The sequence below is a fragment of the Danio rerio genome, chromosome 12 (assembly GCF_049306965.1).
Source record: "Danio rerio strain Tuebingen ecotype United States chromosome 12, GRCz12tu, whole genome shotgun sequence".
NCBI lineage: Eukaryota > Metazoa > Chordata > Actinopteri > Cypriniformes > Danionidae > Danio > Danio rerio.
In genome coordinates, this window is record NC_133187.1 from 31,089,662 (window position 1) to 31,106,156 (window position 16,495).

At 34.9% G+C, this 16,495-nt stretch overlaps 1 protein-coding gene across 1 annotated transcript in view; it reads left to right on the top strand.

The window, feature by feature from the left end:
* Window positions 1-15,730, top strand: part of bms1 (BMS1 ribosome biogenesis factor) — a 30,889-nt gene extending 15,159 nt beyond the window's left edge. The window contains 11 exon segments of the mRNA NM_001111150.2: window positions 65-146; window positions 3,134-3,213; window positions 3,299-3,505; window positions 3,912-4,100; window positions 4,251-4,431; window positions 5,316-5,374; window positions 5,511-5,633; window positions 7,276-7,423; window positions 9,199-9,374; window positions 11,592-11,753; window positions 14,027-15,730. Of these exon segments, the coding sequence (NP_001104620.2) occupies window positions 65-146; window positions 3,134-3,213; window positions 3,299-3,505; window positions 3,912-4,100; window positions 4,251-4,431; window positions 5,316-5,374; window positions 5,511-5,633; window positions 7,276-7,423; window positions 9,199-9,374; window positions 11,592-11,753; window positions 14,027-14,254 (1,635 nt within the window). The 3' untranslated portion in view covers window positions 14,255-15,730.
* Window positions 15,731-16,495: the final 765 nt, after the last annotated feature.

The following is a 16,495-nucleotide window of genomic DNA, read 5'->3' on the forward strand; positions in this document are numbered from 1 at the left end:
GCATGTAAATATGCCGTCTGCTGTCCGTGTCCTTTGCTTTTTCTGAAGAATGATGTGTTTTCAGATGCTAGCCTCCATCAGGGACTGTTTTGTGACAGGAAAATGGGAGGAGGATAAAGATGCTGCAACCTTGCTTAAGGAAGATGGTAAGCAAAGCAAATGTACCTATCGCTAATTATCCTGCTCTGTTGTGTTCTTGGGGTCTTATAGCACAGATCTAAATTTAATGCTCACCAAGTGCGTACAAATTTGCTTTGGGGATGTGTATGAAATTCTTAATGTGACCAGGTGCTTGGTATTGGTTTAATTTTGAAAATACTTGTAAATGCATTATAAAGTAGCATAATAATCACATTTTAAAGACTTTCACATTTTTTTGAATAATAATGAACGAATTACCATTTTTTTTCCAGGATAAAATAGGTGTGTGAACCTATACTATTCTCATGGATCGGTTATGGTTATCATGCCCAAGTCGGTTCAATTTGATATCTCGCATCACAGTACATTGACGATGCTTTAAAGGGTCACGAAACACCAAAACACATTTTTTGAGCTGTTGACAGTCGTATATGTGTCCCACACTGCTATAAACACTATTAGGACACCTATATTTCACTAAAAAGTGTAAATTGGTTGTTTTTGCGTTATTTCAAGCAAATTCGTACTTCCGGTTTGAAACGAATTTTTGAAGCTGCGTCATGGTCATGACATAATAGCGTTGTATTCCAGCGTGCAGACTGGGCGTCTGTGCCAGAGTGAGTCTTATTACGTCTTACAGTGTGATGCATTAATGCATGAGTAAGGCTTGGTTCAAACCAATCAGCGCGCTCTATTGTGCAACTTCATTAATATTCATTAGTGTCTCAGTGTTTTCACGACAGAGATGCCACGTTGTGTTGGCAAAACAAGCGTGAAGTGTTGCTTTTATAGTTTGCTGCCGTTAAGTTTTGTTTTCATTTTCTCTCTGTGAGAGCGCAGCTGGAGTCATGTGTGGATTAACAGTGTACGCGACGCGCGACAACAATAACTTACGTGTCTAAGGAGGATTATTGTTTACCTGAGAGCTGTTCTCATCTACAAACGCTGAGATCTGGATTCGCTTGTAGTATTCTCTTAATAAAGACGCGGCTCTAGTTACTGGTGATTGTCCTGTCTCTACAGATTTGGTAAGTGAGCGTCCACTGCTCTTTGTTTATTCAGTTTGCTCGTATCGAACTAAGTTAACTATTGCACCGAGTCACCGAGTGTAAACACGTTAGCATCACAACCAAACTTTAACCTTGTGTAGGGTTTTTACCGCATTTAGTGACCGGAATAACACACGCGGCTTTCTGACGCTACCTGCCGTGTGCATCTAAGTTTCCGGGAAATGCAGAGGGTTTTTTTTCTCTCATTCGCCGTGCGGAATCAAACATTACATGAAAAATACACGCTTAGAGCAGTTCCTCGAATCAAATATCTCGTTTGTTGCGAGGGGCATGAATGAATTCCCTGAATGAAAGAGCCAAACTGCAGTTAAAGTCCAACATTTAATAATTTGGCAAATAATTCGACTACAGATGTCCATGTAGGTTAAACACCATCACTTTCTCCTGTCTGTGTATTTTGACTGAAACTCGCGCGTGCCCAAATAGACACTCCCACACCCTCCCACTTTAGTTCCTCCGACACTCCCCCCTAAACAGAGCTGGACACGCCCACTTTTCTGACTTTTTCCAAAGTAGAGGTGTGAAAACACCCTGCTGAAATGAGGGGGTTTCATGGCCCTTTAAATAAACAATTTGATATTTTACTTAGCAATACAATAATTCCTTTTTTAAAATATGTATAATTTATACATATATTTACATATTATTTGTAATACACTTTAGTCCTTTAATACAAACAGTCAGATATATGTACTGTAACTTTAATTTTACCTGCTCAAAGACAACACTCTTTTTGAATGTATTAACTAAAACTAAAGTACACGCAACAACATGAGCATTTATAGCAAATAAATAAATTGAAACATTATCTCGCTTGCTTTTTGAACTTTGAGTTCACAACAGAAAAAACTGCAATTGGCTCTAACTGTCAGCGCATTGTCAGACATTGATGTTAAACGGCTGCGATGATCAGCTGATCCATTATAGACGGTGACACATTTGAGAATACTCACTCACTTACAAGTAACGTTATTGTTGTAACAGCCAAGAGAGGAGATAAAACATTACCTCACGAACATTCCAGCTGGTCAAAGGGGCCATAGAGTGAAAGAGTTTACAGCTTTCATTTTTACCTAGCTGTGTTCTGATGCAATTCTCTGTCAGTAAAAGACTGTCCAGCAAACTGACAAGTAGTGAATTGTGCAGTTATCTGCTTTTTAAGTAGCATTTTAATTATTCACCGTCTCTTCCCTCGCCATAGTAATCTACCGCCATATAACGCAAATGTGATAAATGATGTCAGTACATAATAACCGGTTATGATTATTTCAGAACCGATACTGAATTGTTCGTGTCTGCATCGTGATGCATCGAAGAAACAATTAATTTTGACCCCCTAGGATAAAACTTTTATTGTTTAATATTTGAAAGCAAATAGAAAGACATCTATGAAGTTTAGTTTTGTAATTTTGCAGTTGATATAATTTTTAATAAAATAATAATAGTATTGGGGCCTCACGGTGGCACAGTGGGTAGCACGATCACCTTACAGCAAGAAGGTCGCTGGTTCCAACCTCGGTTGGGTCATTTGGCATTTCTGTGTGGAGTTTGCATGTTCTACTATCACTATACGCTCTACTATCCTCTCCATTTAAAGGTGAAAACCCCCCAAAAAAAAATTATGTAAAAAAATGGAAAAAAGACCACTAAAGTAACATGCATTGTGTGCTCACCGCATACAATGGCAAAAATGTGAGTGACACAGGTTGGATAAGCTGCCTGCAAAACGCTCGCGGCTATTAGAAAACCATTCAAAAAATGCATTGCGATGTGTCATTGTTATAGATATTCAATGATTTGTACTGGTGTTTCATTGTTTTTGCCCATATGAGAACTGCTATCAGGAAAAAAATCACTGGTTTTGGTTCTGGCCACTGACATTTTGGTGCTGTGACATCCATGTTGCTTCATTGTCTTTTTAGATGAACTCTATGGTGATTTTGAAGATTTGGAAACAGGAGAAGTTCACAAAGCAAAGACTGGGAATAAAGACAAAGCTGAGGTATTAAAATAAATACATGATCTAATTTGCCTCTCACATGTTTTGTGTTGGGTTTTTATAAATCACTTGCTTGATCTAAATCCAGGAAGAGAATGGTGATGATGATGATGATGACGATGATGATGAGGAGGAGGAGGAGGCTCCCCAAATGAAATTAGATGACGATGAAGTTCAGAAGAACAAGCGTTTGGAGAAAAAGAGGCGACTGAAGGAGAGATTTGACACGCAGTATGATGATGGAGACGCCACATACTTTGATGACCTAAAGGAGGAGATGCAGAAACAGGCTGAGGTCAGAGGTCAATCATGGCATTGTCGCCTTATTGAAGAGCATAAAAATGAGTGTAAACCTTATTGTTTTTGTTTATTTACTTTGATGAATTTTCAATTTGAGCAATGAATTAGATTTCTATCATATCACAAGCTTGTATAACTTTCTGTATACATTTAATTAGCTTTTTTTCTGTACAATAAAAGTCAATGGAGTTCCAGCATACCATGATGTTGTTTGTACATACTATGAAAATCAATGGGGGTCAGTGATGTTGATTTTCATTGTATGTACAAACAACATCATCTTTTGTGTTCCATTCATACAGGTTTAAAGTGTCATAATAGAGTAAAAATCATGACAAACTGTTCATTTTTGAGTCATTTAATTCAGAATTTGACTTACACCAGCTCTCTTTATATTATAGCTGAACAGACAAGAGTTTGAAGATGTGGATGATGAAATCCGGGTTCAGTATGAGGGTTTCAGGCCAGGCATGTATGTGCGTGTGGAGATCCCTGCGGTGCCTTGTGAGTTTGTCACCAACTTTGACCCTCACTATCCCACAATCCTTGGTGGTTTGGGAGCAAGTGAGGGCAATGTTGGCTACTTGCAGGTTAGTGTGTTTAGAGACTATTTTTTAGTGGCTTATCCAGACATAGTCGATAACCTTGTGAATAAAGTGAAGGGCACTTGATGAAACTTAAAGCCAAATGTCATTACAAATCAGGAATTTCCTGGTCTTTTCTTTATCTCCTCAAAACAGATGCGTCTCAAGAAACACCGCTGGCACAATCGTATCTTAAAGACCCGTGACCCGCTTATCCTGTCTTTGGGCTGGAGGCGCTTTCAGACCATCCCTTTGTACTACATTGAGGACCATAACGGACGTCACCGCCTGCTCAAATACACACCTGAACACATGCACTGCGGTGCCACCATATGGGGTGAGAGACAAACCCAGCTCACACCTCTACAGTGTTAGAAATAAAGCCCAGCTCACACCTCTACAGTGTTAGAAATGAAGCCACGCATGCTCGTTTTTACATTCAGATTACATTATCCATCATCTAATTCTCACTTGAAATACATTTTTAAACACTCATAGAAATTTCCTGACACTGTAAAATGTAATCCTTAGCAAATGTCAAAATGAATGAATGTTCATGCTGTACATTATAATCCAGTCATGCCTTAAGTTTACTTGTGGCTATTAACAATAATATTTTCTATATAGTTAAAACATTTTATAGATCTTTCTGTTGTCTATAATATGGAATATTGTCTATTTTATGGCCATCTGCATCTGCTACATCTGCTTTCAATGTAATCATAAATTGCAGATAATTTTTTGTCTATGGGGATATTAAGTATCATATTAGAGTTTCAATACTGGTCAATTAATATTAATAATAATGTTGTGTGGGGTAACTCCATGCATACAGATACTGTTGTTTTAATGTTTAAATTACATTAAAAAGGTCACATTACCCTTAAAATATACATTGTATAGTGTAAATGTACATTTGTATTGAATTGTAACAGATACTGTTGTTTTAATGTTTAAATTACATTAAAAAGGTCACATTACCCTTAAAATATACATTGAGTGTAAATGTACATTTGTATTGAATTGTAACATTGTTATAAAAATCATTATCAGAATTTTTAGGAATTTTCAAGTTGGTGCATCTATAAAAATGATTTTGCTATTCAAAGCAAAATGGGAAAACAATTATCAAACCAAAAACAAGCCATGTGCGACTACCTGAAGCTCTGCTCTTCCTCATCTCATGCTCACTCTCCACTGTTTCTCTTCACTGCTCAACAGGACCTATAACACCTCAGGGCACAGGCTTCCTGGCAGTGCAGACGATTGGCGGCGTTAAGGTAAGACACCAGCATATTATGAGAGCGCAGGAGCAGCCTGGGTCACAGCTTCAGCCCCAGTCCCCAGTCCAACAAGCACAGCCAGATGAAAGGCTTCCCTTTTCTCTTGGACTCATCCTATCTTATTTCCCCTCAGGCCAATTTCCGCATCGCTGCCACAGGAGTGGTTCTGGACTTGGACAAATCAGTTTCCATTGTGAAAAAGCTCAAACTGATTGGATACCCTTATAAAATCTTTAAGAACACCTGCTTTATCCAGGTAGGGAGTCCTGCAGAGTCAGGAGTTTCTGCGCACAGCACATCAGGGAACTGTATAAATTGTCTCCCTCTCTGAATAATTGGAGGCTCTCATCTTTGGTTATCCAAGTTTTTTTCACATTTGACCACTAGTTTTCATATTATGGGTTGCACTTCTGGTTTTAGGGAGCTTCTATTTAAAAAATATGAAACAAGTCATTTTCAATGATGTGGTGCTAGGATCCCGCTGGTCATGAAGTTTATGGAATATAATGGAAAAGGTCTATTCCAGACAATAAAAAGTCAGGCAATTAAATTTTTTTGTCCTAGTCATGGAATATCAGTGGCTTTTGTTTGTCACTTTGAATTGTAGTTGTGTTTACCAAAATATAATTTTTCTGTACCATGTCAATAGGTATAGGCTATTTTTTTTTAGCTTAATTTTATTCCTTTCCCTTAGCTATACCTATTCCAGTTAACAGGCAGTCACTTCAGCCAAATGCAGTCGCCAAACTGAAGCTGTTACTTAATGGTAACATGCTAGGCTAATCTAAATAAAAAAAAATGGATGACAGAAAAACTAAATGTAGTGTTTGTAAAACTGCTATTGAGCTATCAAATATGACGGAGAGAGCACTTTTAAAACTTTAAGCCCCCCCCAAAATTAAGCAAATAAGAATTACGATCTTTAGCCTTTCTAGTGCCCTATTAAATTTCTGTATTGACCTTATTCTAAAATGCGGAAGTGCGCCTGTTTTCGAGATTGTCTTAGAACTTCCGATTCAGTCGCCTATGGGAGAAATGACTAGGAATAATAAACGGCAGAAAACGGTCAAATTACTTGCTCTACAAACAAATGTTTGCATAACTATACAGACCAAGTAGAATAATATAACAAGAAAATATCAAATTGCAACATCAAGCAGCGTAATGAGCAGTTTTTAATGTCTAAAAATGAATGGAAGTGAATGAGACCGGAAGTCTTAAGCCAAAAAGATTCAAATGGCAGCGCCCACTCGTTGGCGGAGAATAAGGTCGATATATACAATGCTCTGCATAAATGAGTACATCAAATTTTTGATTTTCAAAATGGGATCAATTTCTCAGTTAATATAGGTAATCTATTTTGGTGCATTTGAACAAAAACATTTATTAAACAGATATGTATTCTCAAAAATAATATTTTAGTTACCAGACATATTAAGAAATAGAAGGATAATACAATTAATTTAATGCAAAATATTGTAAAAAAACCAATTTATCTATTTTTTGTTTCTCTTTTCCCCCCTCTTTTTATTTTATTTTTTAAAAATGGTTTAATATTTCCCCCCTGACATATTACATTTGTCTAAAATTTTTTGGACTTTTACCGTTAGTTATGCTGTTAGATAAGCTCCAGATTTGGCTGTAGTACTGACTAATGTATATGCACAAATATAATATTGTAAAGCATCCTATATATATATATATATATATATATATATATATATATATATATATATATATATATATATATAGAGGATGCATTACAATGCTTTATAATATTGTATAGGATGCTTTACAATATTATATTTGTACACATATTATTCATACAAAGCATCATGGGCCATAAGAAAATAAGAAAATAAAGGGGTAACGTGAAGGTTGTTTTGTTTGTTTTTAAGGGAATGTTTAACACCATCCTGGAGGTTGCGAAGTTCGAGGGTGCGTCCATCCGCACAGTCAGTGGCATTAAAGGGCAGATAAAGAAAGCTTTGCGTACCCCGCCGGGTGCCTTCAGAGCCACGTTTGAGGACAGACTGCTGATGAGCGGTGAGTCCAACTCTTTAATCTATTCATAAATATGTCTGCTGTCTCTGCTTTACCACAGTATTTATGTATTTGAATTTGTATATAACGAGCTAGGCTTTGGGACTTCAATGCACTTTATTTATCAGAAAAGGGAATGCAAAGGGAATGACTCAAGAAACCCGGTTGTACATAAACAAGCACCTTGTTAAAATGGAGGGTATTATTACTGATTATTATGCTCCTCTCTGGAGAGACGGCATGTGGAAATTCTTGCAGTGAGGCAGTTTGCGTATTCAAGGCTTATTAAGTCTTTGAATTAGATGATGATTGTTTGTATTAGGGCTGTGAAATTAATCTGAATAATAAATCGGGATCGTGTTATGGCCTTGTGCGAGTATTAAGCCACAAAAAGGCTGTGATTTAATTAAAATATGCATCTGCTTGCACTATGTGTTTTAAAATAAAGGTGTATGAGTCTGTTCTGTCTTTGTTGAGATGCATGTTTAGTGTAAGTACAGGCAAAATAGGAACATTTTGCATAATTCTAAATGTTTTGACTTGTTAATTACTATGCAAATGACATTAGGTCAGAGTAGATGATGACAGCATTACATTACACTTGAAATGGAGAGCATATTGAACAGTTTTTCCACTTTTTCTAAGGGAGAATTATTAGCCCCCTTTGATTTTTTTTTTCTTTTTTAAATATTCCCCAAATTATGTTTAACAGAGCAAGGAAATTTTCACAGTATGTCTGATAATATTTTTTCTTCTGGAGAAAGTCTTATTTGTTTTATTTCAGTTATTATATTATAATAATTTCATTATTAGCCCCTTTAAGCTATATGTTCATCTATTTTAATGTTTAAATAGTTTTGGGTTTGGCATGAATGTAGGATATTCATATAGAGTATCGTAATTCATTTTAAAGAGGTAATGTGATATGTTTAATGTATTTTATGTGCATAAGACTAAATATTAAATATTAAATGGTATTTGTACGGCCCAATCCTAATTGTACCCCTTAGCTCTTCCGTTTAACCCTACCCCTCGTTTTGTTCGTTCCCATGAAGCATGAGATCGCGATGACATATGATGATGTGTGCAGGTGCTGTACTGCTGTCCCAATTCTTAGGGGTAAATTTTGAAGCTCTTTACCTTCACCCTTGGTTTTAAGGGCCAAGGGAAAGGGGTAGGGGTACAAAATCACTAAATGTCTTTGTTTAAAAGCTGTAATATTATATTGTTAGATTTAAAAACAAAATGGAAATAAAAAAATCATTTTGTTTTGGTAATGGCAAAGATGATTTTTAAACAGCCTTTAGTATTACTAGCCTTTACTACTTTCTCCATTTATTTCTTTATTACATGATCATTCAGAAATCATTCTAATATGCTCAAGTGACATTGAACCTGTTACGTTTTTCTTTGAGAATTTTAAGGAATAGTTAAAAGTCTTTACCACCTCTTTTGATCACTATAATACATGCTTGCTGAATAGAAGTATTCATTTCTTTCACAAAAAATATAAAAGATTTTGAATAGCTGTGTAATCTTTATAAAACTTGACTAGTTACAAAAAGTCAGGGAAAAGTGGACTGCAAATTCACATGTTTAGTGATTTCATGCCACGATGCTTACTTTCAGTTCATGCGCTCCCTGGGGATATAATGAATAGTTTCTAGAAACTTGACGTTGATTTTAGATGGAAGCAGTCTGCAGTATGCATTCACATACACGGTTCATATCACAAACATAATAATGCAGGCCTAAATGTTGCATGAATGTGTCTTTAGATATTGTGTTCCTGCGCTCCTGGTATCCGGTCTCGGTTCCTCGGCTGTATAACCCAGTGACGTCTCTGCTGATGCCGGTTGGACAAAAGCACACATGGTCAGGAATGAGGACACTCGGACAGCTTAAACATGACCTGGGTATCCACAATAAACCAAAACAGGACTCGCTGTACAAGGTAAGACCTTTTATCGAAAAGATTCAAATTATTATTATTATTATTTTGTAGGAATGCACAACATTATTGTGTTGGGGAAACAACAGTTTTAACCCAAAAGTAACCAGACTTTTAGATGAAGAGCTGGAGACTGAGGAAAGTTTGCAGTTTAATCAACAGAAGCCAGCTTCAACACTCGCAAAGACTCAGTAGGCTAAGCTTTTTAGAGCTGACCTCAGACCTGTAATAATAATCCACAAACTAATAGAACACGCACACACACAGAGTTCGATCTGTTTTATACTCGCTGCTGTTTCTTGTACTTTCAGCTGTTTTATAAAACTGGTACAATCTACAGCCAAACTGTCAGCATGCTGAAACACAGAAAATATATCTTGCGTACAAAGGAATTTACTTAATGTATTTGCACATCAAATGGAAAATAACTCAGGAAACAGTTGGTCCATTCCATCAAGAGTCCATGACCTCTGACCTGGCTTGGTTGATCCTGAGGAAACAAATCATTTTGCATACAGAAAAAGCAATGATATACATATCAATAAGATTTAACTCTAAAGAGGGATGACATTAAGGCCATAATATAATCTAGGTTCTTAAACATTCCGCTTTATTAAAGGGCACCTATTTTACCCCATTTACATGATATAAGAAAAAACCTTTGGTGTCTCCAGAATGTGACTGTAAAGTTTCAGCTAAAATACGCATCTGATAATTTATTACAGCCTCCAGCATCGGCCCATTTTGGTGTTTGAATACAGTTTAACTATTTTTTTAGCCTGTGACTTTAAATGCAAATAAGCTCCTTCTCTCCACGTTCCATTCCCATGTGTGTGTCTGCTCCTCATGCGTTACATCAGATAAACAGAGACAGACATGTATAAAGCTGAAATACAGCTCATTAGTCAAAATAGCAAGTATCATGTATTTGTGGTGGAGTTTATTCAAGCCTTTCTGAAACGATGAGTCACACAAAAATTTTTTCTGTCGACATGTCTATACATGTTATTATATAAACATTGTTCTTGTCAATAAAAGGGTGGTCAGGGAAAACGCACTCCTACGTCCCATTGCAGTGGGCCTCAAAATCACTGGGATTTGGGTCCTATTTTAACGCCAGAAAATAAAAAAAAGAGACTTGTTGTGTTTATATCACTTCAATATGACAGTGGACAAACAGTTCTGTCCAAACAGCTTACAAAAGTTGATTTTCTTCATGGGTGCCCTTTGATAATTACAAAGACATAAGAAATTATACATGTCATTGCATCCTGAAGTGGATACCTATCAAAAAATTCATACCTTTATTTATAATATGATGGCCTGATATATATGTTTGTGTATGTATGTATGTATGTATGCATGTATGTGTTTATATATATATATATATATATATATATATATATATATATATATATATATATATATATATATATATATGTGTGTGTGTGTGTGTGTGTGTGTGTGTGTGTGTGTGTGTGTGTGTGTGTGTGTGTGTGCATACATACATAATATGTATGTGTGTGTGTGTGTATGTATATATATATATCTTGTGGTAAAATTTTACCTCAAGTTTACTTGTGTACAAACCCGAAGTCATTAACAGTCACAAGTTTATATTGAAATAAAAGTCAAATAAACTCAAACTCATTAAAATCTTCTGTCTGATTTCATTAAAGAACTAATTCACTTCCTGAATGAAACTTGTGTCGTCATTTACGGCCAAATTATACTTCATCACAATTATGCATAACCTTTGCCGTAGCCTGACATGCACCATTTAAAAAATGTTACTGCATTGGGGCGATGTGGAGCATACAATCTGTGATTGGGTTGCCTGGCAGTTTAGGGGCACAATGCATTAACTGCCCCCTCTGGAGACTTAAAACGTGGAAAGACTGCAGAGGAAGACGAGAGAAGACCAGGCCTGCAGCTTGTTTTGTTTTCAGTTTCTGTTTAAATGACAACTGTCCATGAGGGACCGTCGCTGCTCAATTGTTTTATGTTTATATTCATTATTAAAAATCATTGCAAGTTTGTCAGCTCTCCGCATCCTTCTTTGCTGATGCCCAGGGAGCCGTCAAACTTCATTACAGTGTCAACTATCGGCTATCAGCCAAAAGAAGTTTGGCTGAATTTCGGCTAATTGTATATCAGCAAGAAATCCATTCTGGTGCATCCCTAATTTGTTGTTTTCCTCCCATCTTTAAATCTCCACAGCCAATTGAGAGGCAAGTTCGACACTTCAACCCACTCCGCATTCCCAAAGAGCTGCAGAAGGCGCTTCCCTTCAAGAGCAAACCCAAGTATATGCAGTCCAAAGGCAACACCCCACGGGACCTGCAGAGACCGGCTGTCATACGAGAGCCGCACGAGAAAAAGGTAGGTGCTTTCTGACATGCCCAGCTCTTTCTTTTTTTGTTTTACATATGTCATGCCTTTTGTGAGCTCCACTGAGCTTTTCTACTGTCATTTTACAAAGATTTTTTTAATATCCACTATTAGTCTAAAGCTAATCCACCAAGGAAACCTCCAGAGTAGCTGCGAAATATCATATTTCTTTAATCCGTGTCCCTGGCAAATACCACGACAGCTTGCTGGCCAATTTCTTCACCAATCCCCTTTGAAATCCTGCTGTCTGAAGGATGACACAGGGGGTTACATTTTTTAATCAATTTTTTCTCCTGCTCCTTGTTCCAAGCATTGACTTGAGAAAGTAATAAAGAGTTTTTTAATCATCATCGTCATTTAATCGGCAAGACTTTCATTTGGAGGCCAGAGTATTAATTCTTGCCACTAAAAGGTTTTCTTCAGTTACAAAAAGGTAATTACATGGACAAGTTGCTTTTAAGAGCCAATAACACTTCAGGTTTTTTGAAAAGTTAACCAATAAATAAATAAATAAAAACCAAAATAAATAATTTTTTGTATAGATTAAGCAATCACCAAGAAAAAATATATAAGTTAAATATACAGTTAAAATCACAATAAAATACAATAAAAATATATATTATTTCATATTTAAATATTTATATTGTTATTTATTTTTAAATGTATCTGTGTATTTTTACATACAGTTGAAGTCAGAATTATTAGCCCCTTCTGTTTATTTTTTCCACAATTTCTATTTAACGAAGAGAAGATTATTTTTAAACACATTTTTAAACATAGTAGTTTAATATCAAATTTTTAATAACTGATTTATTTAATCTTTGCCATGATGACAGCTCATATTTTTCAAGACACTTCTATACAGCTTAAAGTGATATTTAAAGGCTTAACTAGGTTAATAAGGTTAACTAGGCTGGTTAAGGTAATTAGGCAAGTTATTTTAAAATGATGGTTTGTTCTGTTGACTATCGCAAAAAATATAGAAGAAAAAAATATTATCAGACACACTGTGAACATTTCCTTGCTTCGTTAAACATCATTTGGGAAATATTTAAAAAAGAAAAACAAATTAAAAGGAGGGCTATTAGATTTGACTTCAACTGTTTATAATACATATTAAAACACATTTATTATTTACTGTGTGTTTTTGTGTATACATTTAATTGTTGTAATATTTAACTAAAATGATTTATTTATAATTACATTCTTATCATTATGCATTATATAATTTTCCTTTTTAAAAAATAATTGAAATAAAATGATTTATATATTAATTTTATGTATTTATTCTTATTTATACTATTATTTATTTTATTATTTTTTTAGCTGCATTAAATACAAACACACGCACAATTTTAATAGGGAATATTACCAGGTTTATATTATACTGTTGTAATACATAGCTAATTACAATTATTGAATGAAAGTTTATTTATAACTTTAACTTTATAAAGTAGCCTTAAAGTAGCCAGTAGTTCTGATTGTCGATTTAGATTACTTTTTGATTAATTGTCCAGCCCTACATATTCATGTTATGTATGTATATATATTTTATTGTTGTAAAAATTTTTTAAATTATTTTTTTATTATTAAATAATTTTCATATGAAATTATGTATTTAGAAAAATGTCAATCAAATTAACCATCTAGATTAGATTAGATTAGATTAGATTCAACTTTATTGTCATTACAAATGTACAAGGCAACGAAATGCAGTTTAGGTCTAACCAGGAGTGCAAAAACAGCAAGTGTCGGATATAGGTCTAAGTTATAAAGTGCAGTTACAGAAAAACTATGGTGATAATTACAGATGGATGTACAATGAACATTGTATACAGGTTGTATTAAATATGAACAGAGATACAATAAATGAATAAATGTACAGGTTGCTGTTATAAATCAGGGTATGCAGATTGATATGAACATAATTACAAATGTATGTGTGCAGTGGATATGTACAATTCAAGATGAATTAATGCAATGTAGTACGATGAATATGTGCAATTAGAATTGTGCAAATATTAAATAATATATAATGCAGTGTTTATGGGGAGTGTAAGTGTAAGGTATGAAAAGAGTGCGGGGGTGTATGTATATGTATACATTTTATCTCATTTTAATTCATGCTGTTGTAAACTGCATTATATATTATTAACTGCATACAAATACATTGGTAACATTTTTAAAAGTGTTTGTGTGTTTATAGACAAAATATGTCCCTTTTTTCTGCTTTTTTAATGAAATCCTTCAACCTTCTCCACCAGGTGGCAGCATTGCTCGATGCTCTGACCACAGTCTACTCATACAAGACTAAGAAGGCGATTGCAGAACAACGCACCAAACACAAAGAATTCCTGAAGCAGAAAGAGAAACAGGAAGCGGAGAGACAGCAGAGACTCAAAGTGGAGAAAAAGAAGACCTACCGCGCAATGGGACAAAAGGAGAAGAAGAAGCTCAAATCCAGCCTGAAGGGAACATCCAAGGACAATTGAGTCTAGCTCAGCTCACACCTCATTCAGTTCCAGACTCCAAGCCCGTCGGATCAGGTTGTTACGCTCAATATTAGACTGTTTGAAATGCGCTATAATTGGATTCTCACAGCAGCTGCTGTTTGTAAGCTGGATGAAGAGTCGAGATGATGACGCTGCACGAGACCTGAAGATGGGTTTGGTCGGAGTATTAAAGATGCAGTTTCCACAGAACTGCCTGGGGAACTTTTGCTGGCAATTCTTTACAATAAGGTTCAATTGTTAAAATTAATTTATGCACTTGATGGTATAATGAACTACTAGGATTTCATTGCTGCATTTATTAATCTAGGATGAAGAGATAATATTCCCCTTAAATGCTAGATATTTTGAAGAATTTTAGTGACAAATAAAAAAGATTTAGTTCCTATTGACTTTCAGTGTATGGATTGAAAAAAAACAATACATTGCAAGTCAATAGGAAACAGATTTTCTACAGAATCTTTTGTTTTATATTTAAATATGTCGCTTTGTCATGTAGATTTAGTATGACATGAGCGTACATGAATTATAATAGAACTTTCACTTTTGGGTGGATTCTTCAACTAAATTGCATATGTTTATAATAACCTACATTTAATTAATGCTTTATTATTCATTAACACATTTCTTTTGCATTTACTAATATTAATAAATTGAACCTTTTTGTAAAATGTTGCCAAAAGTAACCAGTAAACTCAGTTCAACCATTTCTTACAGTCACATCAAATCCTTTACACTTGTTTTATTATAGATGTTTTCAATAAATGTCTAAATGTGTGACATGAAAAGTGGTGTGTTTGTGAGAGGTAGAAGAGAATGATGCTTGTCAACATTCAGTTTGCAGTGCATTCTGGTTCAGGGGATTTTTGCGCCCACTAGTGTCCTCTCTACTAACCTTCCCAACGCGTCCTTAGAAATAGTACCCCAAAAATCAACATTTCATCCAACGTTTAGCTTTTTAGTCTTCGATAGAACATGCAAGCAGTTTTTTTTCTGAAACTGTGGTACCTCTGGGGTCCTAAAATGCTAATCTTTGGCCAGCGGCACTTTGAGAGTAAAAAAAAAATCTGATATAGATCAAAACAAATTTTACATCTCTGATGACAATATACTGAGGGTAGCTAAAGCTGCTGCTTCAAAACTTTTTTATATATAGAGAGAGGTTGCAGCATCCAGGATAATCATAAGTAGAGGATTAGAGACTGTTTTGAATCATGTTTAATTATTATTATTTTTTAATTGAGTGACAACAAGAAATACAATCCAAGTAAAGTACGACAAATCTAAAGAAAATGTCAAAGGCTAGGTGGAGTTATCAACAGTATCACAGGAATACATTAAATGGTATAAAGGCTTGTACAATTCACATAGTGTTTACATTTTTTTAGGGTAATATGGACTCAATTAAATGCTTCACTTAATTTTTAAATGCAATAAAACTTGGATTTGAACCTAAAAATGAACATTAATTCATTCATTTTTATTTTCTTTAAGGCTTTTTCTCTTAATTAATTTGGGGTAGCCACAGCGGAATGAACCACCAATTTATCCAGCAAATGTTTTACGCAGCAGATAAAATTGACATTTTTAAAGAAATTAATAAAAATTGTATGGGGCTTTTTGTCTCTATGGTTTTCAGAATTCCTAAAAGAACATCCTTCCAATCTAAACTAATATTTAGGTTAATTAGGTTAACTTGGCAGATTAGGGTAATTAGGCAAATCATTGTATAACGATGGTTTGTTCTGTAGACAATCAAAAAAATATAACTTAAAGAAGCTAATAATTTTGACCTTAATGTTTTTAAAAAAAAATTCATCAGATTTTATTCTAGCCGAAATAAAGCAAACAAGACTTTATACAGAAGAAAAAAATATTTTCAGACATACTGTGAAAATTTCCTTGCTCTCTTAAACATAATTTGGCACATATTTAAAAAAGAAAAAAAAATTCAAAGGGGTATAATAATTCCAACTTCAACTGTATGTGGAATATGTGTAGGAGGTTACATCATTCTAGTTCACCCAATAGGCGATCGCAGGCAGGGTTTGCAAAATAGAATGTGGTGCTGCTGGGTATATTTCAGATACTTTCTGCTTTTATTCATTCTGTTGTAGTGCATTTATTATCGTTTTATGCTATCTGTCATGGATGAATTATACAGAGCTAATCTTTTAGCGCAATGCTAGAGGTTTTAACATTTGCGCTCATTCTTGTGCTTCT